Source organism: Bubalus kerabau, chromosome 6 (assembly GCF_029407905.1).
Source record: "Bubalus kerabau isolate K-KA32 ecotype Philippines breed swamp buffalo chromosome 6, PCC_UOA_SB_1v2, whole genome shotgun sequence".
Classification (NCBI taxonomy): Eukaryota; Metazoa; Chordata; class Mammalia; order Artiodactyla; family Bovidae; genus Bubalus; species Bubalus kerabau.
In genome coordinates this window covers 116413967-116441794 of record NC_073629.1, presented here as the reverse complement: position 1 = coordinate 116441794, position 27828 = coordinate 116413967, and the positions used below count along the sequence as shown (strand labels likewise).

At 48.3% G+C, this 27828-nt stretch overlaps 1 protein-coding gene across 1 annotated transcript in view; it reads left to right on the top strand.

Annotated features, from left to right (window-relative positions):
• IQCA1 (IQ motif containing with AAA domain 1) overlaps positions 1 to 26848 on the top strand; it is a 185278-nt gene extending 158430 nt beyond the window's left edge. The window contains exons 16-19 of the mRNA XM_055586542.1: positions 2338 to 2424; positions 13825 to 14002; positions 20568 to 20806; positions 26723 to 26848. Coding sequence (XP_055442517.1) covers positions 2338 to 2424; positions 13825 to 14002; positions 20568 to 20806; positions 26723 to 26848 — 630 coding nt within the window. The remainder of the gene's footprint in view (positions 1 to 2337; positions 2425 to 13824; positions 14003 to 20567; positions 20807 to 26722) is intronic.
• Positions 26849 to 27828: the final 980 nt, after the last annotated feature.

The window sequence follows — 27828 nt, the reverse complement described above, 5'->3', positions numbered from 1 at the left end:
CTCAAGGCAACTCGCAAGTGCCCGTTCCTCGTACTGCTGCAGTATCATCCAAGAACTTGCCTGGGGAATGTTTTCTGTTCATTTGATAATCCCCGAGCTCTTCCAAACCACGTGGTCACCCAAGCCCCCCGCACAGCCCTGGGAGCCCCAGAGCAGGTGACCGTCCTGAGGAAGGAAATCCTTGACAAGTGCATGTTAGAAACACAGGAAGTGTGGAATTCCCCCACTGTTCGGAACGAGGGAGCAGTTCCCCAGCGTTTACATTCAGTGGAATGTTGTGGGCACGTTTTCAGAACAACTTTAGATAAGAGGCTGGACGTAAGACTGCTGCTTTCAAAATTACCCCAAGCTAAAATGATGCCTGTGTTTCCAGTCCATCTACGTGGCTTACCTTGTTAAAAGCAGAAAGAGAAAAGGAAAATGGGGATACTTGGTACTCACATCTGCAATTCCCGTTAAGAACAGCTGGACTGGGAGAACACAGGCACACAAAAAGAGCCGGGCAAAAGCCATCATTTGCCAACTGGACACAAGAGAGGCCGGTCTGCAGCCTCCATGAGCACATGAGCTAGCCTGAGACAGCAGACAACTGTTTATGTGAAAATTGTTTTGCCATTGGTTTCTGTTCTAAAGTTTAAGATTTTTATAGGAGGGATTGCAAAGAATAAAAATTGTGCCTTTGTTATTATAAAGTATCCTGAGAAGCTGAAAACCTTTTATATCCAGTATCTCATCTTCTTATTTTCTTTGGGGGCTGGAAGTAGAGAAGCTTTTGACTTCAACTCCAAATAGCTTTGAGCAGAACAGTGGTTCCTTGGGGCCTGCCTCCGGGGCACTGAAGTGGGTCCCACTGACTGCAGTGGGCAGGCCAACTGGAGAGAAATTGGGGGTTCACATCAGGAGCTGAGGGAATGGATGACGTGATGGGGTTGAAAGAGATTAGGAAGGGGGTGGACAGACTTGGTGATGGTTCGACGTGTCTGGTGAAGCCAGGGAGGGTGCCAGAGGGTCTGGCTCGAGGAAGTAAGGGGAACTGAGGATGTGGTAGCCAGCACCCTGGCCTGGCATCCTGCTTCTGCCACCGTCTAGCTGCATGACCTTGGACGGGTCACAGAGCATTTTTGAGCCTCAGTTTCCCCATCTGCAAACAGGGATGGTGATGATATTACCTGCACCATAGAGTTGTAATGAATGTGAGTGAGTTATCACAAGTCCCATCCTCTGGGTAGAGGAAGTGCTGGTCGGTGCTGGCCGTGACCTTGTGTGTGACAGAGGCTGTGTGCGACGCGTGTGGCCCGAGCCTGGCTCACTGGCTATTTTATATGCTTCCCATCAAGCTGCCTTGGGTACTGAGATTGAAACTTGGGGTTCCGGACTCCTAAGCTCTGTGGCTCAGGGTCTAAAACATAACGCCGACCAGAGGGTGGTTGGCTGGCACCATTTCCTCTCTGAACGTCCTGGCGTGTGTGGGACTGGACACAAGTCCCAGCCCAGGGCCAGACCGGCACCGGGATCAAGCGGAATCCACTTTTGTCTTTGAACCTGCATAATCTACTTCCGCTGGTACATAGTGCCAGGGGAAAACAGACCCAGCCAGCGTTCCCAGTGACTTTTCCATCATTTATTGAATGTCTGTCTTGGTTTAAAAATCACACCTGCTGCCTTAATGATGTTTAAAGATATATAAAAATAGGAGTACATAACACTGCATTCACTGTGACTGGAGACGGCTTTTATCTGGCACAATTTTGCACAAAGCACAAATTGTTGCAAAAATACCCGAACTCCGCTATCATGGGGGCGCTTTGAAGAGATTGTTAGGTGTGTGGCAATTATTCACGGGCCCACGTAAGTCCCAGCGCAGTCACCAAGCCCCGCTCGCCCCGGGAGGGGCTCAGAGCCACCTTCCAGATGAAACCACGGCCACAAAGGCAGCAGGCCCACGGAGACGAACAAACGGCATCACGGGGGCCCCGGTGCTGAAACGGGCTTTTCTCAAAATGAGCAAACTTGAATCAGCGTGGGAGTGGGGCACAGGCTGTAATTAAAACTCGTGGCCCAGTTCACTTCGTTTGCAGCAGAAAACTATTGGCTCATGTCAAGCCAAAGCCGGTGGACGGTCAGGGTCCTTGGAGCAGGATGTAGGGACCCCCAGGGCATCCTGACCACCAGCGCCCACATCCTGCAGCGAAGGAAGATGCCGCGCGCGTGCGCAGTGCAGCCTCGCGAGGTGCTGCTGTCCCTGGGGACCGTCCCAGTCCGTCCTGCTGTTCCCAGGGCGGGTCAAGAGTGCACCCCAGAGGAAACACGTTTACAACCAACCGTTTCTCCTCGCAGGTGGCCCGCAAGCTCCAGCCCTCCGTGGTGTGGATCGGAGACACCGAGAAAACCTTCTACAGAAAAGTGCCCCACGCGGAAAGGAAGGTGAGGGCTTCTCAGTGGGGCCTTTTCTCTCCTTCCAAGGGGGCCCTGTCCCAGGGACCACCTCGATCTCTCAAGAAGGTCTTGCTTGTTCAAGGGAGGAAGGAAACGCGGGGCCGGCGCTCTCTGCCCTGAGCGCTTGTCTGTATCTCAAAGGATCCAGTGTCTGATTTTTACGAGGCATAATTTAGAAGAAAAATGAAAGAAAGGATGGAGAAGGGGGGAGGGGAGTCTTAAACCCAAACATAGGATTCACAGGCAGGAACAATCGAGAGAACTCTGCTCGGCCACGGCAAACAGCACACACAGGAGTTATTATTAGGATTTCCTATTGTTCATCACAATAAATAGCCAAAGGCCTGAAATTTATGAACAAAGACGGTGCATAGACCCGCCAAGCGCCCCCACGTCCAGGGTCCCCCTGGGAGCCCTGTGTCAATTGCTTCCTTCCGCCTTTTCTCTCCTTTCAATGGCTCCCCTCCCCCGCACTTCCCCCCACCCACCCCCACAAATCACCAGCAAATTTCCCACAAGTTAAAAAAAAAAATTTGCAGATACACATGATTGTTATTCCACATCAATTTGCACCAAAGCAAATAGTGGTTAACTGTGAATTTCTGATTAAATTCATAAGGATTTTAATCACTTTTGAGCCTTATGTATTATACATCATTTTTAGCAGGTAGAGATGATTTGGATAAAGAATGAAAGCTCAATCTTTTCTTCCCCAAATGAGCCTTGATTGCCCTGTCATTTTGGAAACTCTTAAGAGGACTCATTTATTATTTAATCTGGGAAGCTGGTAGGTAGCTCCCTCTGCTGGTGACGTTGCTACATTTTTAAAAAAAAGTCCACACACAGTAAAGCAACTAGACTCCAATAAAAATTAGTTTTTTAAAAAATAATAAAATTTTAAAAGCTCACGTAGACGTGAACTTGAAGGCAGTTGCTACAGTAAATCTCAAGAGAGATGAAAGGCAGTGTTTAGTCCAAGGTGTCAGACACTTAATGTCATCGGAAGTTCGGTCCTTTAATGGGCAAGGGACCTCCCGCTGGGCATCAGCCTGGAAAATATGAGAGTTCAGAAGTGTGTCCCGGGCCTTCATCTTAGTTGGCTGTCTGTCCCTGAGCAAGTAAGTCAACCTCTCCAAGCCTCCACCCCCTTAGCTGACTAAAGAGTTGCAGAGAGACCAACCTCTGAGTTCACGAAGCCTCCCTCAAGTCCTCTCCCAGGACCCCCTCAAGCTGCCCGGCTGTCACCAGCAATTACGTCTGTTCCCCTGTGCCCCTGCGTTGAGGGACAATGAGAGGGATGAGCGAGCCCGTTTGAGAGCCAGAGGGCGGCGGGCTGGCAGGCTTTGAGGGAGGGCTGACCACAGGGAATAAATGTGAGTTCAGCAGACGCCCCCGACCCTAGCCAGGGGGGTCACCGTGAAGGGGCCCCAGAAGCCTCCCTGAAGCGGCCCTTTTCTTGCTCACCCCGCACACAGGCTGTGGTCCCCACAAGTATGGTCCCTGACTAGTCTCGTTCCTGTAGAAAATGAAGGCCTTTGGTGGCACAGTCTTTGTCGTGGACAATTGCACATTTATTCTGTCCGCCTCTGCGTTAGAAAAGTCTGTCGTCTGTCAGGGGAATGCACTGCACTGGAACCTGATTCACAGTATGGGGAAATCCCAGGACGCCTGATGAATACAAGCAGAAGGGTCCCAGGTCCCCAAAGGTCCACAAGACTGGCTGGGCTGCCTGAACCAGCTCAGGCACAGACAGAGTTGCCGAGGATGGGGGGGGGGGGGGCATGCAGACCCCTCTGGCCCTGCGGGGGCCCCAGCTCCAGTGCTGGAGGAGAGCCAGCCGGCAGAGAACCACCCCGCGAGCATCTTCCAGCCCCGAGTCCTGTACCTGCCCCCCGGGCAGCGGGGTTCCTGCTGCCTCCTGCCTCTGGGGCCAGCACCTGGTCTGCTCTCCTCTGCTTTCCTCCCCGCCCCCAGCCTCTGACTTCTGTCCTTGCCCGTGGGCTTGGGGTGGCTGTGAGCATTGGACAGTCATGCTGTGAAGGTGACCACCGAACGCCAAGGGCGTTCACTGCATCCACAGACAAGAAGCTCCACGTTGCATCACCTGGCCACCCAAGGACCCCAGCATCCTAACTACCATTCAGCCCAGCCTGAGTCCAAAGGCTCCCCACGTCCAAGGCCCTGAGACCTAGAGAAACATGTCCAGCTGCAGAGAAACCACCTCCCTGCCACAGCCACAGCCCAGAGGACTCCCGGCAGCAGCCCAAGGCATTCGAGGGCATTCCAGGAACACCCTTTGGGAAAACCTCTCACCCACAGTGACTAACTCCACCCTCGATGCCTCCACCTCTGGGTCAAGGCCCTTTCGGAGGTACAGTGTGGAGGCTGGCCCAGTCCTAAGAGGCTCCTGGGGCAGAGCTTTGGGGCACAGGGACCCCGCGGGCTGCTGCAGCAGACAGCAGAGGTCCCGGGGGCACAAAGCGTAGATCTGGAGCACTTAGTGGTCCTGAGGAGAAGGGAGGCGGCGTTCCTGTTTTGCATGTGCTCAGTCCTGTCTGACTCTCTCTGACTCCATGGACTGCAGCCCACCAGGCTCCTCTGTCCATGGGATTCTCCAGGCAAGAACACTGGAGTCGGTTGCCATTTCCTCCTCCAGGGGATCTTCCTGATCCAGGGAATCGAACCCACTTCTTTTACATCTTCTGCACTGGCAGGCAGATTCTTTAGGAAGCCCTAAGCCAGAGAGGGTGCACCATTGGTCCCGGGCAGCTCTGGGACTCAGACGCAGGCCCCTTCTCCGTGCCTGGATGTGACTCTGGCGTCAGCACTGACTTCCTGCTCTGCCCTCCGAGCTTCTGCTACCCCTGTGTCCGCCCTCCTCAACCCTCATGCTCCAGACCACGTCCTGAAGACTGCGCGTGGGGCCCTCTGGTCTCAGAGCCAACGGTGCTGGGCTCCAGAGCCCCCTGGCACCCCAGTTCTCCCCCTGACGACTTCCTCAGCACCCAGCCCCCCAGGGCACCAGGTGGATGCTGGGTCTGCGCCCTCCCCTCCCCTCCCAGGAGGAAGGCCGTCCTCTCCACGGCCCTCAGCTACCCCGTCAGTCAGTTGTCGGTGTACAAGACAAAGGCAGTACAGCGTGAGGCAGGACGAGCGCTGCTGCGTTTTCTGCTCCATTAGCCTCGTGGCTGCAACACGTGGGAGCCCTCCCCGCATCCCAGTCGGGCCTCCACGAGGGCTGGGTTGGGCCGGGCGGCTGCCATGGTTTGATGGAGCTGACTGCAGAAAAGCACACGGGGACTGCCGCATGCACGTCAGACACGAATTTGAAATCGCCGGCAACAATAAGGTGGGGCAGGCCTGGCAGGTCCCACCGTAGGGGCGTTGGCTGCAAAGGTTGCCAGGGGTCAGTGGGGATGTTGGCCAGCATGACGTGTGAGCATGCAGGTCTCGTGTGTAATGGACGCGCCTCTGAACAGGAACGGGGTAGCCCAGGGCAGGGGGCTGCTGGCTGAACAGACTCACCTTTCATGTCCATCCCCTCCTAAGGGGACTCACCATCTGCAAAGATGTCACTCTGGAGAGCCCAGGATCAACATTTGTTACCCAAACAGGCTGGTTAGGTTTGCACATCCCTGACATTGGCAGGCACAGCAGTATCATCTCCCGCTTCGGAACAGGCAGGACCACACCACTCTCACTGTGGCCACCTGTTTGCCAGGGGTGGGTTCAGACCTCGCAAGTGCACCTCTGTCCACCACCCATCCCCAGAGTGGCAGTCACCAGTCCCACCAGGGTCCGGGGATCAGACTTCCTTCCAGTCTTTGGGCAGTTTCATGTTACCCCACACTCACCATAAGAAAGAAAGAAAGAAAGTGAAGTCGCTCAGTCGTGTCCGACTCTCTGCGACCCCATGGACTGTAGCCCACCAGGCTTCTCCATCCATGGAATTTTCCATGCATGAGTACTGGAGTGGGTTGCCATTTCCTTCTTCAGGGGATCTTCCCGACTCAGGGATTGAACCCAGGTCTCCCGCATTGCAGGCAGACGCTTTACCGTCTGAGCCACCAGGGAATCTCCCAGCAAAACTTTGCACTGTTCTCCACCAAGCTTCTTAAAAGACCAGTCTATTCTCAACCATCCCCACTCACTCTTCCACCCACTACTTGCACTTGATGTGCTCCAGCTCCATGGAAACTGCTCTCACAAAGTGTTTTGAAATCCATTTTGCCAGTGAGCCCCCATTTATAAAAGTCTGTCCTCTCTTAGCCTCTATCGCCTGCCTTCTCCTGGTCTCCTCAGACCCCATCAACGATTTCTTCTTTCTCTCCTCCATGCACGTCAAAACACTCTATTAAATACACAGATGCTCACCAAGGTTCCATCTCAAGCCCATGGACCTTTTTTCCTTGCCCTCTTTGGGCACCATCTCATACCTTAAAGAAATCACCACTTAGACAACGGATGCTACACTCCATCCCCAGTCTGCAGCTCTTTCCTGAGGATCGGATGCCGACACCTGGCATCAACCAGAATCACCCATGGGACGCCTCCACCACTATGCTGCCAGCACGGCCAGGGCCTGCCCAGCTCTCCTCCTCCATCGCCACCTTCGTCACCCTGCTCCTCTTCCTGGTTTTCCAAAGGGTTGCTTTTTTAGTATAACCATGGCTCATATGGAGATGACACCACTCTAATGGCAGAGAGTGAAGAGGAACTAAAGAGCCTTTTGATAAGGGTGCAAGAGGAGAGTGAAAAAGCTGGCTTAAAACTCAGCATTTAAAAAACTTAAGATCGTGGCATCTGGTCCCATTACCTCATGGCAAATAGAAGAGGAAAATCAATGACAGTTTTTATCTTCTTGGTCTCTCCAAAATCACTGAGGATGATGACTGCAGCCATGAAATTAAAAGACATGTTCTTCTCGGAAGGAAAGCTATGACAAACCTAGACAGCATGTTAAAAAGCAGAGACTTCACTTTTCCAATCAAGGTCTGTGTAGTCAAAGCTATGATTTTTCCAGTAGTCATGTATGGATGTGAGAGTTGGACCATAAAGAAGCCTGAGCACTAAAGAATTGATGCTTTCAAATTGGAGTGCTGGAGAAGACTCTTGAGAGTCCTTCTCAAGAGAGAGCAAGGAGATCAAACAAGTCAATCCTAAAGGAAATCAACCCTGAATATTCGTTTGAAGAACTGAAGCTGAATTTCCAATACTTTGGGCCACCTGATGCAAAGAGCCAACTCATTGAAAAAGACCCTGATGCTGGGAAAGATTGAAGACGGGAGGAGAAGGGGGTGACAGAGGATGAGATGGTTGGATGGCATCACTGACTCAATGGACATGAGTTTGAGTAAGCTCAGGGAAATGCCAAAGGACAGGGAAGCCCAGTGCATGCAGTCCATGGGGTCTCAAAGAGTCAGGCATGACTTAGGGACTGAACAACAACAATATGGAGTTCTATCCTTGAGCTTTTCATTTTTGCACACAGCCTGGCCCCCCTGGGCCAGTACCATAGTCAAGGCCCAACAGACATCTCTCCCATCCCAGGCAGCCCAGAGGCATGGATCTGAGCAACGGCAGGTTTCTGCAAAGGCCTAGGGTCAGGGTTAGGGTGCAGCTTCAAGAGCAGGTTTCCGTCCTGACACCCATTTCCGGGGTTTCAGGAAGCCTTATTTCCGGTCATCCCTCTCTTGTGCTCTGCCCTCTTTTAAGCTCCTCTGTTGTCCCCAGCCCCAACCCATGCTTCCTGGATGGAGTCCTGCAAGGCCATTGTTCCCTCCTGATGGAGCCTTGCAGGCTCTGGACTCCTGTGAGTGCAGGAGGAAATGGTCGGAAGCTGCCCGGTGGTCTGGCTTCAGGCCCAGACTGTGGGATTTATTTTGCTGTAAAAATCCCATCTTGTTCTCTCTGTGAGTTACATTACAGAAAGTCTCTTCTCAACTGAATCTAACAACACAGAAAAAGGATTATACACCATGACCGAGTGGGATTTAGCCCAGGCTTAGCATCCAAAAGTCAATTAATGTAATATACTATATCATGAAAATAAAGGACAGGAACCACACCATCATCTCAACAGGTGCAGAAAAAAGCATTTGACAAAAGCCAACACCCCTTCATGATTTAAAAAAAAAAAAAAATAGAAAAAGAAACTTCCTCAGCCTGATAAAGAGCAACTACAAAAAATCCAGAGCTAACATCATCCTTAATGGTAAAAGACCAGATGTTTTTCCCTTAAGATCGCCTCTTTTCAGTTCAGTTCAATCATTCACTCATGTCTGACTCTTTGTGACCCCATGGACTGCAGCATGCCAGGCTTTTATCCAACATTATATTGAAGATTCTCACTAGGACAATCAGGCTTCCCCAGTGGCTCAGCGGTAAAAAATCTGCCCACAGTGCAGAAGATGCAGGAGATGTGGGTTCAATCCCTGGGTCGGGAAGATCCCTTGGAGGAGGAAATGGCAACCCACTCCAGTATTCTTGCCAGGAAAATCCCATGGACAGAGGAGCCTGGGGTCGCAAAGAGTCAGGCATGACTGAAGCAACTGAACAGGAACAGGCACCAGGGCAGTCAGGGAAGAAAAGTAAATGAAAAGCAAAGCATAATATTGAAAAGGAAGAAATAAAACTATATTTGCAGATGACATGATCTTGTATATAGAAAACCCAAAGGGATGCACTAAAAGCAGTTTTAGAAACTAATGAAAACATTCAGTGAGATTACAGGGAAGGATACAAGACCAATATTCAAAGTAAGTGCCTTCTATACACTTACTGTGAAAAAATTAGTATTAAGAAAACAATTCCATTTATAATACCATCCAAAAAATAGGAACAGACTTAACAAAAGAAGTGGAAGACTTCTACTATGAAGACTACAAATCAAAATTGCTGAAAAAATAATGAAGATCTAGATAAGTAGGAAGATACATCATGCTCATGGATTGAAAACCTTAATATTGTTAATATAGCAAGAATCCCCAGATTGATCCACAGATTCAACACAGTCCCCGTCAGGATTCCAGCTGGCTTATTTGCAAGAAATTGACAAGCTGATCTTGAAATCCATACAGAAATTCAAGGGACCCAGAACAGCCAAAGCAGTCTTGGAAAAGAACAGAATTGGAGGACTCTTCCCAGTTTGAAAACTTACCACAAACCTGCTCAACAATCAGGACCGTGTGAGGCTGGCCTCAGGAAAGACCTCTCAGTCAATGAAATAGAACTGAGTCCAGAAATAAACCCTCACATTTACAGTCAATTGATTTTTTTTACGGAGGTGCCCAGACAATTCAATGGAGAGGGAATAGTCTTTTCAACCAATGCTGCTGGGACCATTGGATTGCCACCTGCAGAAGAATGAGGCTGGACCCCTACCTCACACAGTTAACCAATAATGCCTCATGGGCCTAAAAGAAAGAGCTATGCCTATAAAACTCTTAGAAGAAAATGGAGACATGCATCTTCGTGACCTTGCATTAAGCAGCGGTGTCTTGGCCAGGACATCAAAAGCACAGGCAACAAAAGGAAGCTTAAACTGAACCTCATCAAAGCTAAAAATTTTTTGTTGTAAAAGAAATCATCAAGAAAGCGAAAAGACAACTCAGAATATTGGCAAATCATTTATCTGACAAAGAATCTGTATCTAGAATATATAAATGACCCTTGCAAGTCAACATTACAAAGACAAATAACCCCAGTTTTTAAAAGGGCCAAAGATCTGAATACACTTTTTTTTCAAACAAAGTATACAAATAGCCAGTAAGCACATGAAAAGATGCGAACATAATTAGCCCCCATGGAGATACAAGTCAAAATCGTAACGCAATACCACTACACTCATGAGGATGGCTGAATGAACAAAACTAAGGAAAACAAACAATCACAAGTGTTGGCAAGAGTCTGGAGAAACTTAAATCTGCTCTCTGCTAGGATTGTAAAATGGGGCAAATACTTTGAAAAACAGTCTGGTATTTCTTTAAAAGGTTAAATGTAAGAGTAACCATATGACCTAGCAATTCAAAATAAAAACATTAGCGTGTACAAAATCCTGTACACAAATGTTGATCGTGGCACAATTCAGAAGAGCCAAAAAGTAGAAGTAACCCAAATGTCCATCAACTGATGAGTGGATAAAGTGTGGCATGGCCATGCAGTGGATATCATTCAGCAATTGAAATACTAAAGCATACCACAACATGGGTGAACCTCAGAAATGGCGTGCTAAATGAAAGAAGACACACACACACACACACACATTGAATGATTCTATTTATGAAATATCTAGAATATGCAAATCCGTAGAGAGAGAAGGTAGATTAGTGATTGCCTAGGATTGGAGAAGGATGTTGGGAAAAAGTGGGCCGTGACTACAGGGTGAGATCTTTTGGGAGCAAATATGAAAATGTTCTAAAATTAATTGTGGTGATGGTTGCACAACTCTATGAATATACTAAAAACCACTCAGTCAGACATTTTCTTTTTTTACCATTTTAATTTTATCTGAAGCCTATGTTTTGAATAGGTGGATTATACGGTATATGAATTATATCAATAAAGCGGATCTATACCTTATCAAACCAGTCAATCCTAAATGAAATCCTAAATGAAACCCTGAATATTCATTAGAAGGACTGATGTTGAAGCTGAAGCTCCAATACTTTGGCCACCCGATATGAAGAACTGACTCATTAGGAAACACCCTGATGCTGGGAAAGATTGAAGGTGGGAGGAGAAGGGGACGACAGAGGATGAGATAGTTGGATGGCATCACTGACTCAGTGGATGTGAGTGCGAGCAAGCTCCGGGAGATGGTGAAGGACAGGGAAGCCTGGCGTGCTGCAGTCCATGGGGTGGCAAAGAGTAGGACACGACTGAGCAACTGGAAAACAACATACCATAATAATGATATAAATATAATAACATATCAGTTCAGTTCAGTCTCTCAGTCGTGTCTGACTCTTTGCGACCCCATGAACCGCAGCACACCAGGCCTCCCTGTGCATCACCAACTCCCGGAGTCCACCCAAACCCATGTCCATTGAGTTGGTGATGCCATCCAACAATCTCATCTTCTGTTGTCCCCTTATCCTCCCGCCCTTAATCTTTCCCAGCATCAGGGTCTTTTCCAATGAGTCAGCTCTTCGCATCAGGTGGCCAAAGGATTGGAGTTTCAGCTTCAACATCAGTCCTTCCAATGAACACCCAGGACTGATTTCCTTTAGGATGGACTGGTTGGATCTCCATGCAGTCCAAGGGACTCTCAAGAGTCTTCTCCAACACCACAGTTCAAAAGCATCAATTCTTCGGCACTCAGCTTTCTTTATAGTCCAACTCTCACATCCATACATGACCACTGGAAAAACCATAGCCTTGACTAGACAGACCTTTATTGACAAAGTAATGTCTCTGCTTTTTTATATGCTGTCTAGGTTGGTCATAACTTTTTTTCCAAGGAGTAAAGCATCTTTTAATTTCATGGCTTCAGTCACCATCTGCAATGATTTTGGAGCCCAGAAAAATAAAGTCAGCCATAACATAATATAATAGTAATAGATACTTTAAGTCTCCTTTGCAGCTCTCAATTGCTGTAGACCCTACACAGGAAGAGAATTGGCGGGTCAGCGGGGAGCAAGACCCCCCGGCACATCCCCCTGAGAGACAGGGCCCCACCCCCCCACCCCCCACCCCCTGCTGCAGAGTAGGGGAAGGAGCACGGTTCTGGAGTCACTGCCTCCGTGCCGGCAGCCAAGGTCCTGCTCCTGAACTCTGAGCAGGTCTCCAGACCACCTCATGCCTCAGGCCCACATCTCCCCGGTGAGGGTGGGAGCAAGCCCCTCTGATGGGCTGCCTGTGAGGGTTAGATGAGAGAGTCTGTGCCAGGCACAGAGCAAGGGCCCTGGAGCCCTGCGGCCGGTGCTCCTGGTGCTGTGTGTGCAGGCTGGGCATAAGAAGCGATGAACAAGGCAGGCGGGCACGGAAGTGCAGCTGCCCTGTCCTGTGGTCAAGGCAGGCCCCAACCCAGGTCCTGCTTGGAGCCGAAGTTCCTGCAGCTTCCCGCTGGGTTGTGCTCCTAAGGGCCCCTCGGCTAGGGTAGTGCTCCTTCTCAGCCTCTTATGGTCTTTTCCCTGTGCTCCATGAAACCGGGCCCTCCCGCTGGTTCACATGGAAGAAGGAAGTAGGGGCTCAGCCCTGGGGCCCCTGCTTGGCCAACAGCCCCTCCTCTCCCCTCCCCCAGCTGACACCCACCCTGCGGGCTGCATGCCAACCCCTACCCTCCAGCCCTCTGCCCAGCAGGCTGGCTGTCCCCCAGCACACAGTGGCCTTGTCCCCAAGGCCCTGCAAGCCATACGCAGCTCTGGCACCCCCATACCCCCTGGGCCTCCAGTACCCTCCTCTGTTGGCTTTTATTCCCGAGGATGGAATTTATCACACGCTCCCTCCCTTCCCTAGGTGTCCCCAGCCCCTTCCTGCAGACCTGCATACAGGGCTGTCTCTCAGCCCGAGGGTGCAGGACTCACAGGGACAAACCTCAGGTGCCCTCATCTCTGTAGAGGAGCTCACAGGTGCTGGGGGGCAGTTCCAGAAAACCCCAGCATAGGTGAGATCTTTAACTCCGTGTCTAAGCTGTCCCTGAGCCAAAGGGGAGCGAAAGAGGCCCAGAGTATGCTTGGGCATCTCTGTGGAGGCCCCCCACCACCCTTCACCGCTTCCTCTCCTCTTGCTGCCCTGGTTGAAGGCCGGTGTGCTGCCATGGCAATGTGGCCAAATCTGCTCACCACCACCCCCAGGCCGGAAGTCCTCCTACCCTCCAGTGCCCCACGTCTTGCTCCTGACCCTCAATTAGTGCAGAGGCTATACTGAAATAAGACAGCTTCGGACTACATCCAGACTGCTTCAGAGAGAAATGGTGTCACACTCCGTGTCACGGGGTGTTTTCAGACCTGAGATCCGGGACCTTGGATCCTCATTGTCACGGCCATCAACAAAGGAAGTCTTGAGTTCACCTGCAAAACAGCTCGGAGGAATGCACCAGAACCCATTGTCAACCCCAGGCAGCTTCCTTCCGCTTGGAAATCCACCCCGTTTCCCATGCTTAGGGTTAAGATGCTAGAATGTTCGGTCAGGTGCTTCCCTCCTTCCCCCTGTCCAAATCTGAACACCAGATTTGAGGAAAGGGAAGGGCCAGCAATTCAGACCACACCAACCAGGAACCACGTCCTAAGGCCTGGCCCAGGACACACTCTAGGAAAGTATGGCCAGCAGCCCTGAAAGCACATTAGTAAGGGCATCCCACAGTGCGTCCGAGGCTGAATTTTCTTGAGCTCTTAATTCTTTTTTCTGTATGTGGGCTCATTTTTTTTTCCTCTCTGTTTCTCCCAGATGGAACCTAAGCGCCTGAAAAAGCAGCTTCCCAAAATGCTGAAACTCCTGAAGCCAGACGACAGGATTCTAATTGTGGGGACCACAAAGAGACCTTTTGATGCGGAACTTCAACCTTTCTGCAAAGCTTACCAAAAAATTATTTTGGTTCCCAGACCGGACTACGCTTCCAGATATGGCAAGTACCCCCTCGCCCCTTCCCGTGTGCAGCCAGTGAGGCTGGACCATCCGTGTTGGCCGTGCTGTCGTGTGGGGCCGGGAGGGTGGCCTTCATCACCCAGGAGCATCAGAAGAGGGCGTGAGGCCCAGTGTGCCAGGGTCAGCCAGACTCTGAGCTATAAACGCAAATACCAGGTCAGAAGAGCAAAGCGTACACCTCTGTTCTGTTGTTAACATGATCGTTTTTCCCTGGACGATAAGAAATTGGACAGGGGTTAATATTTTGAGCCCCAAGGGAGACAGAAGCCTCGAGGATGTGAATTTTCCTTCCAACAGGTAGACTCGGGTCCCTCGTTTTGTCCCCGTGGTGGTGCCACCTTTCTCATCCGGCAGCATTTCTTTTCCAGTCTTAAAATATTAGTTCAGGAGAACGTTGATTGACTTACACGCTAAATACAATAGCTTACTTTTTTCCATTTTTTTTTTCTTGAACAGACAGATTCAAAATCCACGTTTTTGGAAATCTATTATTAAGGGGAACTGTACCAACCAGGGACCCTGGGAGACAGGGCAGTGAAATGGGGAAGAAGGGTGAGATGTGGGCTCTGAGCAGACCTGGGTCAGATCCCAGCTTGGCCCCTGGATCACTGATGACCTTGACAAGTTGGCTGACCTTCTGAGCCTCCCCGCTCTCTCATCTGTAACGTAGGAGAACCATGGAGTTCACAGGGTGGTGGTGACCCTTCTATCAGATGGCTGGAATGCCCAGCACCATCCCAGCCCCCCGAGAGCACGGGTAGTGGTGGAGGGGAAGGGGGAATAAGGTGCTGATGGGCGTGGTGGAGGAGGAGGATTTCCACGGCTGGGTGGTAGATGGCTCGGGAACCAGGAGTGGTGCCATGGGGTCTCCACGCCTACTGCTGTGTGACAGCCCTCCCCAGCGGCTGGAAACAACAGCCTATGCCTCTTGTGGTTCTGAGGGGCCACTGGGTTTGGCTGGGGCTTCCCTCCCCCCGAGGTGTTTCATGACGGTGACTGGAGCTTCAGTCATCTGAAGCCTGAATAGACCTGGACATCCAAGACCATTCCCTCCGTGACTGGATGAGCTAGAGGCTCAGCTGGGGCTGGGGGACCAGCTCTCCATTCCCCATGGCCTTTTGCACAGCACTCGGGCCCCCAAAATCGCATCCTGAGAGCACATGTTTCAAGAGATTCAGGCGGAAGCCAGACGGATTCTCGTGACCCAGCCTCAGAAGTCACACAGGGTCATCTTCACCACACTCTGCTGGTCAAGAGAAAGTCCCAGGGCCAGACCAAGGTCAAGGACAGTGGACGACAGAGGCTGTGGAGGTCAAAGCGCAGCTCACTGAGGGGTCATCTTGGCCAGCCAAGGTGGTGGTGGCGGTGGTGATAGATCTGGTTTAGAGGTGGTGATGTGGTGATGGTGTCTCGGACATGGTCCTGATGGTGACTGCAGTCTGAGGGTGGTGGTCATGACTGCAGCCTGGGGGTGAAGGAGATGCTGGCCGTCACGGTGGTGGTAGCAACAGAGGAGATGGAGCTGGCGATGATACAGCAGCAACGGTTAGCACTGATGATAGTAATAAACTCTACTAGGTCAGACTTGGTTTCTGTTAATCCTTCACAACAGCATCACCAAAACAGAGAGGCTGCATGTTTCTTTCTGGTTGTTCTTAAGCTTCTGGCTAATGCGATTTGCTGAAAGAACAGCCCTTTATTCCCCATACATGAAAATCTCTTAGCTTATTAGCCACTCGGTTTGCAACATGCACTCGTTTCTGTCTCCATAAACTGTGGTCCTGACTTCATAAATCAGTGTTCGATACAAAGCACGGGAGGACTTTGGATGCGGTTATCTCTCCATCATCTAGGGGCTTCCCTGACTTCTGGGGCCTGCAAGCCCTCCACTGGACCCTCTGCAGCCAACCCGCATCAAAGGGAGAAAAAGATCCTATAAATGATCTCTCAGGAGATTTTAGGAACCAGACCCAGATGGGGCCCACAGCACTTCTACCCACGTTGGCCAGAATGACTTATGTGATCTCAGGTTCAAGGGGACAGGGCTGTGCAGTTGAGCTCAGGAGGTGGGTGGGCACCAGCATTCTCTGCCCACCGGGCGTCACTGCAGAGGACTCCTGGCTCCCAGCTTCATCAGAGCTTCCCCGCTCCTGTTAGCATCTCTCTCTCCCTGTCTCTCTCTGTGTCTGTCTCTCTCTCTCTCTCTGCATTGTATATATATTTTAAGCTATCTTAATGGAGTACAGTAGTGTATTATTAATTTTCAGGAGCCAGAACGTTATTCTTGACTTTGGTTGGATTCAATAGTTTCCACTGTTTGACAAAACCAGACGCCCTTTAAAAACAGAGCTATTGATGTCTAACGAGGACAGTTGCACTCTTTTGATGAAGTGCCAGGCCTCTCTAGGGACTCAGATCATGTGACAGATTCCAGCCTGAACCCCCTCCCGCAGCCACGTGGGACAGGAGGAGGAAGCATCCCTTCACCTGTGCGCAGATGATGAACCCGCAGCAGCGGCTGTCTTGGGCTCAGGGCTCTGTCCGCTCAGCCACATGCGTCTCACATATTTCTTTGCTGGTGGGTGATTTGTTGAGGCCGCCATTCTCGCCAACATCATAAACACTGCCTGTTTCCTCCAGTGACCTTGAAGTTATCATAGCCACACTGACTGGGACATCTATCTTAAAGAAAGACTATTCCTGTCTTTGCAGTGATCAAAAATGGTCTCTCACAGCCCGTAAAGCCTGGCCTGCAAATTCATAACTTGGGCCCTTGCTTGTCCATCTGTTTGCAGGTGGCAGAGTGCTGGAGGTGTGTGGAACAATCACCATCCAACTTCTCCAATTCCTCCAGGCGGGGAGAGGGCAGGTGACGGGGCTGAGAAGCTAAGGGTAGATCAGCCGGAGGAAACACGGTCCTTAAGGTTTACCAAATATAATTCAATATCTACCTTCTTTCCCCAAATCAAGCTGTTCCCTTCAAAATGTCTCTGCAAAGAAAATCCAGCCCCCCCCCCCCCGCCCCGTTGATGAATGCCGTGTCTAGTCCCCAGAAATCCCTGTGGGCTTCCATCTCTCCACATTCCTAATGCTCTGCCTCCTGCCTCTCTTCCCTGGGGTCTATTCCACTAATAACCCAATCCATCACAGGCTCCCCACCCTGGACCCAGTGTCTGCTCAGAGGAGTCCAGCTCGTGTCTTTCGATTTTTCTGGAATTCTAGACTGCAGAGGCCAGAAGCTCATCCAAATCGTATTATTCAGCCTCGTGTACTTGTGCAAGACCCCAAATGAAAATGAATTTTAAGAGATGGTGTCCTCTCAAGCAGCAGTCAGGATGCAATCAATTTGAAATGGCAAAAGCAGAGTTGTTGTTGTTCAGTTGCTCAGCCGTGTCTGACTCTTTGTGACCCCATGGACTGCAGCACGCCAGGCTTCCCTGTCCATCACCAACTCCCAGAGCCTGCTCAAACTCATGTCCGTTGAGTCGGTGATGCCATCCAACCATCTCATCCTCTGCTGCCCTCTTCTCCTCCTGCCTTCAATCTTTCCCAGCATCAGGGTCTTTTCCAATGAGTCAGTTCTTCGCAGGGGACCCAAAGACCAGATTCCTTTCAGTCTAAAGAAGGGGAAGAGGATGTAGATTAGCCTGAAGAACTGAGAAGCCCTCGGCATCCACGAGAGGAAAACGAAGTACAGCACCGGGTGCAGAGAGCCCCTTGGCTGCCCTCAGCCCTTGAGACCAAAGCTGTTCTGGGTCCCAGTCTGGGGTGTTTTCTGGCTCCTCAGCTTTAGGGGTTATCACCTGTGCCATAAGACGTGTTCCCTTCTTAGCTTCCAAGTCACCACTCAGACCTGTTTGCACAGTTTTTAGATGTTATGAATGTGGACAAGACAGACTAGATCCCAAGGGGTGGTGTGATGTGGCTGTTGCTGTTGCTGTGTATTTTTACCACGGGTTGTTTTCTGATCTGTGACAGTTGTGTTTAGATAAGGGTAATCGTTACCTGCTCCAGGGTCTTTGCATAAATCTGCTTAGAAATACTCTAGTTTATTTTGTGTTTGCTTTTATATCAATCATTGATGTTTTAGTGAGCGTTAGAAAACTTTGGTACAAAATGCAGTGTTGTTGCTGTTAAGTCACTCAGTCGTGTGTCCGACTCTTTGCGATCCCATGGACCCCCACCAGGCTCCTCTGTCCGTGGGATTCTCCAGGCTGGAATCCTGGAGTGCACTGCCGCCTCCTTCTCCAGAGGGTCTCCCCACCCAGGGATTGAACCCATGTCTCCTGCTTTGGCAGGCGGGTTCTTTACCACTGAGCCCCCTGGGAAGCCCCACAAAATGGAATGGCTAATAGTAATTACAGAAATAGCAGTAATAAAGCTGTAGAAATCAGAATGCCCACCATATATCAGAACGGTTTCTTCCAGTTGCTGTCTATACTTTCTTGTCCTTATTTCTACAGAAGCCTAAGGATTAAATCTTTCTACTCCTATTTTTGCAGGTAACCTTAAGATGACTTCAAGTTTAAATAAACCCCCCTAGAAAGTAGCAGCGTAGCTACAGGGGGTAGATGCTGCTTTAGGTCAGGTTGGGGGCCCCTGGAGCCCTTGCAGGCTTCACTGTGGCCCTCAAGCCTCGATGGCTAACCTTCCACAGCTAGAAGACACCTCAGGCCCCATGGTAACATATCCCCCTTCCCAGCAACTCTGCTCACCTTGGAGCCAAGGATCCCCCAGCAAGGAGGATAGAGAAATAACTTGAGGCCCCAAAACCAGACTCTCTGGTGTGGGTCATAGTTATGTCCCAAGTCATTCTATTCCTCGACAGTCACTGGAACTTTTCGTTTCACCTGGTATTTGGGGGTCAGTGTATTTGGATGATGTAGTCATTCCACACACCTGACAGTGCTCAAATCATGCAGGAATCTTCATTTATTAAAAAACTGTCTTTAACCTTCCTCAAAGAAGGTCAAAACTCTTTAGAGACATTTAGCCCAGCCTTCACCGTGCCAGGGCTAGCTCTGAGATGGACAGTCTTGTCCCTGCCCAGTCCCATCCTCACTGTCTGGACAGAACTAACACTTCACAGTTCAGTTCAGTTCAGTTCAGTTCAGTCGCTCAGTCGTGTCCGACTCTTTGCAACCCCATGGACTACAGCACGCCACGCCTCCCTGTCCATCACCAACTCCCGGAGTTGCTCAAACTCATGTCCATTCAGTCGGTGATGCCATCCAACCATCTCATCCTCTGTCGTCCCCTTCTCCTCCTGCCTTCAATCTTTCCCAGCATCAGGGCCTTTTCAAATGAGTCACTTCTTCATATCAGGTGGCCAAAATGTTGGAGTTTCAGCTTCAACATCAGTCCTTCCAATGAATATTCAGGGCTGATTTCCTTTAGGATGGACTGGTTGGATCTCCTTGCAGTCCAAGGGACTCTCAAGAGTCTTGTCCAACACCACAGTTCAAAGGCATCAATTCTTCAGTGCTCAGCTTTCTTTATGGTCCAACTGTCACATCCATACACGACCACTGGGAAAACATATCACAGCAGGTCTCAATTTATTTCTGTAGAATCTGTCTTACAGAATGGATGCAGTGTTCAAAGTGTTATGTCTCGAATGTTGTGTGGGAGACCATCCTGTGTCTAAGGTGAAGAAGCACCAGGGATTATTTCTTAATTCGTCTTCACAGCATCCCCATGTCCTAAGTGGAATCTCCCGGTTACCCAAGGTCCCACCAACCCAGACAGCAACAGGGCACCATTCAGTAGATCCGTTCATCTGTGCATGGTTGCCATGGCTGGGGGCAGAGAGCATGGCTCTGCTCAAAGGACGTGTTCTGCAGTGTCGTGCGCCTAACAGGAACCAAGCCCTGCAAAGCCGATGGAAATAGGACTGCGTGCTGCAATTCAACACGTATAAATCACACATGAAATGACCTTTCTAACTCAAACACGTCAAACTCCTACTGAACCAAACACCATAAATTTCCAGTTTTGGAAGATTTTGAACATCTTCGAAGTCACCACCCTAAATCTCTCCTGACCTTTTCTAAAAAAATTTATAATTGGAGTGTAATTGCTTTACAAGGTGGTGTTACTTTCTGCTGTACGAAGTGACTGCTAAATGTATACATATATCCCCTCCGTCTTGGACCTCCCTCCCACCACCCCCACCCCCACCCCACGTCATCGCAGAGCACCCAGCAAAGTTTGCGGAGCTGTACAGCTGCTTCCTGCTAGCGATCTGTTGTATTAATACATATGATAGTGTATACTGGCCCTTATTAAATGTTTTGTCAATTCACAAGGGACTCAGGGATCTGTAGAGCTCAGGGCCATCGATGTGCATGCCTTGTGGGTGAAAAATCACTCGAGGCAAAGTGTTTGGTTCTTTGGCCCCATGCTCATTTGAATTACAAATTGGAGCAGACCCCTGTGCTCTCCTTTCTTGGTGAGAGGCAGCTTTGTCCCGGGGACTGGGTTAACCCTGTTTTCTCTCTGCTGACTCTCGTTCTCTGTCTTTACCATCGTCTTGGACACAACAGTTCTGTGGAAGGAGATCATTCAGCGGCACGGTGGCGTCATCACGGACACCCTGAGTGTCAGTTGCCTGGCGAAGATCACGGACGGCTTCACGCAGGGACACATTGTCCAAGTGGTGAAGGAGGTGCTCACGGAGCGGAGACTCCGCCAGCAGTCCCACAAGCCACTCACTGCCCTCGAGTTCATCGCCTCTCTCACCAGCATGAATCCTGTCTACCAGGAGGAAGAAGACAGCTTTAAGGTAAATGCAACGCATGTCTCAGCAACAAAGGCTTGTCATACACGACACCGCCACCCTCCTCTATTCATGCATTTGGACTCTGCCATATCCAGTGAAATTTGGAAACATGAAATTTGGGGTCCACAGTGTCTTCTGGCCTTAGCAATAAAACATGTGTCTTCTAAATCTTAGGAAAATTGTGATCCGTAACCTTATAAGTGAAAGTGAAAGTCGCTCAGTCGTGTCCAACTCTTTGTGACCCCATGGACTATACAGTCCATGGAATTCTCCAGGCCAGAATACTGCAGTGGGTAGCCTTTCCCTGCTCCAGAGGATCTTCTCAACCCAGGGATTGAACCCAGGTCTTCCGCATTGCAGGCAGATTCTTTATCAGTTGAGCCATAAGAAAACCTTATAAGAGAACAGTCAAATTGCAGAATTGAGTAGCAGCTTCAGAACTATTGGATTTGCACACACACACACGCACACACACACACACCTGTTCTCATTGGTTTTTACTTTCACAATTCACATAACGGAACAGGTTTTGCCTGGAGAAAACCATCCCCTAAACAGTGTACTTCCAGCCAATGCTGGTTTGTCTCATATGTGCCTGGGTTCACTTGTGATAGGAAATCACGAGAAGATTCAGCTGGATTTAGTTTTCTAATTTTTGAACACATTCTGAGATGTTCACAGAATTGTTTTCTTCCAGGTCCCTCTGCTATAGGAGGAAAAGAACCATCCAAGAGTGATGTGCCTTCTCCAAGCACTGTCAGAATTACACCCCCTCACCCTCACCCACCAAGGCCCAGGCCAGCAGGCGCCCCTTCAAACCCTTTTCATAGCAATGAGCACTGTTGAGTCCTCTTTCTGGACCTGAAGGTAGTTTTCTTGGCCAACTAGGAATAAAAAGAAGGGAAACTGTATCCATGAAATTATATCCATCACCATCTTGGCCATTCAGTCACCAGAAAGAGAGTTGGAATTTTTGTTCAAACCTCTCATCTCTGATAGCCTGCCTGGGATTAGGGAAATTCCCTCTACAATGGGTCATGTTTCCACCAACTCTAGAAACTGTTCCCCTTCTGCTTTGCCACTGATGGGTCAATGAAGATGAAAATAGTCACCACGCTGATTCCAAAAATAATGGTCTGCACACGAGTTGACAGACTTTTTCCTTAAAGGGCCAGACAGTAAATGTTTTAGGCTTCAGAAACTACATGGTCTCTATCCCAACTGTTTAACTCTAGGTCCTGCCTCAAAAGTGTCCAGACACAGCAAATAAATGAATGGATGTGGCCAGGTGCCAATGAAACTTTATTTGCAAAAACAGACAACAGACCAACTTTGGCCCATCAGCCACAGTTCCCTGATCCTTGCTCTAGAAAAGTCAGAAGAAATATTTACGACTCCAAGTTGAAGTTTTGGCCAGCGTCTGAATTATACGCACTAACTATTTAAACCTTGTTAGTGTTGACTGCAAATATTAATCCTCTTCAAGCAATAATATTCTTGTTAGAAATCCCCAGGTTATTTCTCCTTTGTAAAATGACAATGTTCCTCCCTATTTTGAGGAACTAGGTTTGGGTGTTTTCTCTTAGCTGGGTTTTTTTTACTGTCTGAAATAATCTCTAGAAGCTTTCTACCTGTTTCAGGTACTTGAGATCCAGTGACTAGAATCCATCATATTAATCCAAAGAAGGAAGTGTTGCCATTTTATAACCTGGGGTGAGAACGCATATGTTTCTTGCATCTGCTTCTCATACTCGTTTTCGTTGGGGTTTTTTTAACCTCAAACTTTTTATTTCGTAGTGGGGTGTAGCCAATTAACAGTGTTCTGATAGTTTCAGGTGAGCAGCGAGGAGACTCGGCCATACAGATACGTGGATCTTTTCTCCCCCAAGCTCCCTTCCCATCCAGGCTGCCACATAACACTGAGCAGAGTCCCATCATGCTCGATTTTCAAAGGAACTAAATCATTTTACCACCATCATGACTCACCCACCCCGCCCATCCATTTCCGCTTCCTGTCTTTACTCCAGGATTCACACAGCACCTGGCCCCAGCTAGACGTTCAGTTAACTTGTTGAGTGGCAAATGGATTGAGCAGATGGACAGATGGAATGACACTGTCACTCTTCCAGATCATGAGATTGCATGGCTGTAGATGCTGGTAACCAGGTCTAGCATCGTCACCCTGAGAAGTTCCGCCTAACTCTGCTGCTGATAGTGTGTCAGACTGAGATCTTTCTTACAGGTTCTCCAGACACATGTACCTGCTCCGTGGATGTGATGGAGAACATACTGAATGATAAGAATGTAATAGTCATAACAATGTTAGCTAATACTGTTGTGACTATTAGCCAGGCACCCTATGGATTCAGACCTCACCGTTGCTCTATTTTGCAGATGAAGAAACTGGGTTATCGTCAGTTTCAAAGAGGTCTACACCCGAGTCCCTGGAACCTGGGAATTTGTCAGGTTGCATGGCAAAGGGGAATTCAGATAAAGTAAGGCTGCTAATCAGCGGGCGTGAAGACAGATCACCCTGAATTATCCTCGTGAGTCCAGTGTACTCATAAAAATTAGAAGAGGGCGTCAGAAAAGAAACAGAAAGACGGCAGCATGAGGAGTCACTGGACCGCCAGGTAGCCCAGCACTGCCGCCCAGAGGTGGAGACGAGGCCACCAGCCAGGAGAGCAGGTGGCCTCTGGAAGCTACAAGAGACAAGGGGACGGATTCTCCCCCGGAGCTCCAGAAAGGAATACAGCCTGCAGACACCTGGATTTTAGCCCCATGAGACCCATTTTGGGCTTCTGACCTACAGAACTTAAGATATTAAGTGCTTTGTTTTCAGCACTAAGTGTGCAGCAATGTGCTACAGCAGCCCAAATAAAACAGAACCAGAAAAAGAGAACCACAAGAGGCACATGACTTGTTCCAGGTGACACAGCTTAAAAGGAGCAGAGCTGACGTTCAGACCTTACTCCGAAGCCAGTGCCATTGAACGCAGTCCATCCTGTGTCTCAGTAAATTAGCAGTCTGTCACCTTAAGTGCTTGGCCACCTCACATTTGGTTGAAAGGTAAGCCAAAGCTAAAAGAAGAATGACAAAATCCCCAAGTGCCAGAAACAAAGATAAATCTCAAACACAGGGACAGCCAGATGCATGGCATGTAGCATAGAGAGAAATAGGAATAGAAAGCAAAAAGGGTTAGGAGTCGTGGCAGATACAATGACAAATCTGCTGCCTCCATGACTAGATCTTTGACATCCCAATATCACCAAGGAGCATCCTGTAAGACTTCTAAACATCCATCCGGGAAGACTTGGTTCTGAATGTGGGTTTAGAGAACACATGGAAGCAACTTCAGCACTGCTCAGGAATGGAGGCATAACGAGAGAAAGAGAGAGAGGCCAAGATAAATCTGAAAATCAAAATTCCAAAACATTTCAGAAAATCTAGTGCTGAGTACAGTCTTCAAACAGAAATGATTAAAAGACAATAATTTAAACAAAAATCTAATTACGTTAGATTTTAATCCATTATGTTAGATTATATTAATATAATTAGATTAGTATAATGAAACCGTAACTTCCATTAGAGAAACATACAAAGTTTTGAAACAAAGATGGGCAGAAATGGAGTAAAAACAGATAATTATATTAAAAAAAAAAACACAGAAAGCTTAGAAATGAAAAATATAGTCACTAACATAAAAAGTCAAAAAACAAAAGAGATGTGAATGCCAGGCTAGACATGGCCAAAGAACATATTAGTGGAATGGATGATGGTCCTAGGGACCTCCCTCAGAAAGCAGCACAAAAAAATAAACAGATAAAACCTATAAATGGCAAGTGACAGCCTTTGAAAACATTGGCACCCAGATAATAGTTTTGGAAGAAGAGAGGAAATACCAGAAGAACGATTATTTGAAGAAATACTTGCTAAGAACTTTCTTAACTTGAATACATGAATTCTTAGATTAAAAACAAATTCCACATGCCCAGCCAAATGAGTAAAACAGATCTATATCTACATACATTATTGTCAAACTGAGAACAAGATGACAAGCCAGTCTTATGATACCAGATTACCTGCAGAGAAGCAGTGGGGAAATTAGACGTCTCCTTGGCAACAATTAGCACCAGAAGAAAGTGAAAGCCTATCTTCAAAGTGCTGAGGAAAAATAACTGGCTGCCTAAAATCTATATCCAGCAAAACTAGCCTCCAGGGGATTCTCAGGAATCAGAGTGGTAAAGAATTCTGGCAATGCCAGAGACGCAAGAGACACAGGTTCAATCCCCGGGTCAGGAAGATCTGCTAGATGGGGAAATGACAACCTACTCCAGTATTCTTGTCTGGAGAATCCCATAGGCAGAGAAGCCTGATGGGCTACAGTCCGTGAGGTCACAGAGACATGACTGAGCACACAGCACACATACTTACACACAAACCAGCATCCAAGAGATGGGAGAAAATGCAGACATTTTAAGACACACAAAGACTGAGATAGTGTCCTACTCACACCCCTTCAGAGATAAAATTGAAGAGGCTCATTACCTACCTACAACCCCAGGAATTCTTTTTCTGGGTATATGCCCCAGAGAAACTTTCTAATATAAGCTTTCTCATATACATTAAACTTGTGAATTTCAACAGCATTCATAATGACAAAAAATTGAAAATCACCTCTAAGTCCATCAATAGGAGAATTGATAAACAATGTTTATTATAGTCATTTAAGGGCTTCCTGATGGTTCCTTGGGTAAAGAATCCACCTGCAGTGCAAGAGACACAGGTTCAATCCCTGGGTCGGAAAGATCCCCTGGAGGAGGAAATGGCTTTCTCCTTGGAAGAAAAGCTATAGAAAAGCCTAGACAACATATTAAAAAGCAGAGACATTACCTTGCCAACAAAGGTCCATCTAGTCAAAGCTATGGTTTTTCCAGTAGTCATGTATGAATGTGAGAGTTGTGTACCATAATGAAAGCTGAGTGCTGAAGAATTGATGCTTTTGAACTGCGGTGTTGGAGAAGACTCTTGAAAGTCCCTTGGACTGCAAGGAGATCCATCCAGTCCATCCTAAAGGGAGTCAGCCTGAATATTCATTGGAAAGACTGATGCTGAAGCCGAAACTCCAATACTTTGGCCACCTGATGTGAAGAACTGACTCATTGGAAAAGACCCTGATACTGGGAAAGATTGAAGGAAGGAGGAGAAGGGGCCGACAGAGGATGAGATGGTTGGATGGCATCACCGATGCGATGGACATGAGTTTGAGCAAGCTCTAGGGGTTGGTGATGGACATGCAGTCCTGGCATGCTGCAGTCCATGGGGTCACAGTCGGACACAGCTGAGCAACTAAGCATAAGCACAAACAATAGTCATTTACTGAAATACGACTACAGAGTTTGCAAGCCAAAGTGTTTCTCAGATTTCAAATAAAAGTGAAGGTTGAGAAACACGTCATTACAGGGCCAGTTGTGATTATTGAGTGCTTTCGGGATCTTTTGGCTCCAGTGTTTCTGTCTTGTTTCCAACAGTGTCCCTCAGAGTGTTTGAAGCCCTCCCAAGGTTCACAGTTGGCCATCGGTCCAGCTGGTGGTCTTGTCTGAACCACAGGGAGCTACTCACATTATCAAGGAAACCTTGGTTACTTGAGGTTAGAGCAAGACCCCCAGGAAGTCAGGTGACTTAGTGGGAAGGGCTCTTGGTTTGACCTGGCAAGTAGTCTCTCTGTTAACTCTTTAAGGTGAACGTTTCAAATAGTGTAGAAATATACAAAACCCACTAAGAAAGAACATACCTTAAAAGCCCAGCGTTTAATGGCTGCTTGCCCCCTTCCTTTCAGCAAGCTTGTCTGTATTTTTAAGGGCATACCAGTGAATTCATTGCATTTTCATATTTTCCTAAACATCTGTTTGATTTCAGGACTGGTATGCCAAGACCCCTATGGGTAAAAAGCGAGCCTTGGCATTAACAGGAGGTAACAAAGAAAATGAAAAGGACAAAGGAAAAAAGGAGAAGAAAGGGAAAAAGGAGAAAAAGAAAAAGTAATGCCTTTCTGAGGAGCCGGGCATGCGGGTGTCTCTGACTTGACAGAGGAGACTGACCATTGCCCATCTGAAGACCCGCATTGATGCCCCATGCCCATCAGCCCCGCTCCCACTCAGGTCTTCATAGGTTGACCACCAAGTTAGTTGTCCATAACAACCATTTCTACAGCTTGTAACTGTTTCTTAGCCTATGTAAAGTTTGTATATAACCCAAACTCACTCTTCACATACTCCACAATCTCTCCACAATCACTCCACAAGTTGAATACTTCATCCCAACAGTACTAGTTGCCAGATTTAAATGTTGATAGTTAGAAAATATTCTAATTTGACAACTAGTACGTTCAGTCTGTCATTGATACTACTAGGTCTGTATTAATTCACGTATACCATATATTATCTTGCACATATTTTAATAAATTAATTCTTTGCTCTATTCATATACTTTAAATAATGGAATAAAAACTTTTTCTTGAACTGACTCAGTAATTTGGTTGCTAAAGCTAAAAAAGGGTTTTTAAATTAATGATTTCAATCTTCTGACTTTAAAGATGGGGAGGCTGAGACCCAGGGCCACAGAACTAATATTTGGAACACGGAGGCTGAAGTCGTTGCCTCAGTTCCCAGGTGACTGATCTTTGGAAGCACTGGAGCACCGGCAGCCCAACAGCTAGATGAAAAGCACAGCATGAAAATGGAGTGGGCACTTCCCCAGCGATCCAGTGGCCCTGGGTTCAATCCCTGGTCGGGGACCTAAGAGCCCGTGAGGTGTAGCCAAAAATAAAATGGGATAAGAATTATAGAAGAGAAATGCTAAACAAAGGAGTAAAACAAATGCTAAGGAAAAAAAAGAATTAAAGACTAGAAAGATGAAGGTCAAAGATAAGTTTCAGTTTTGTAAGAACATGAATGGCTACTTGGTAGAAGACAGTAAGTGACCCACTTCTAAACTGTGAGAACACAGAGGAAGGAGACAAGCTG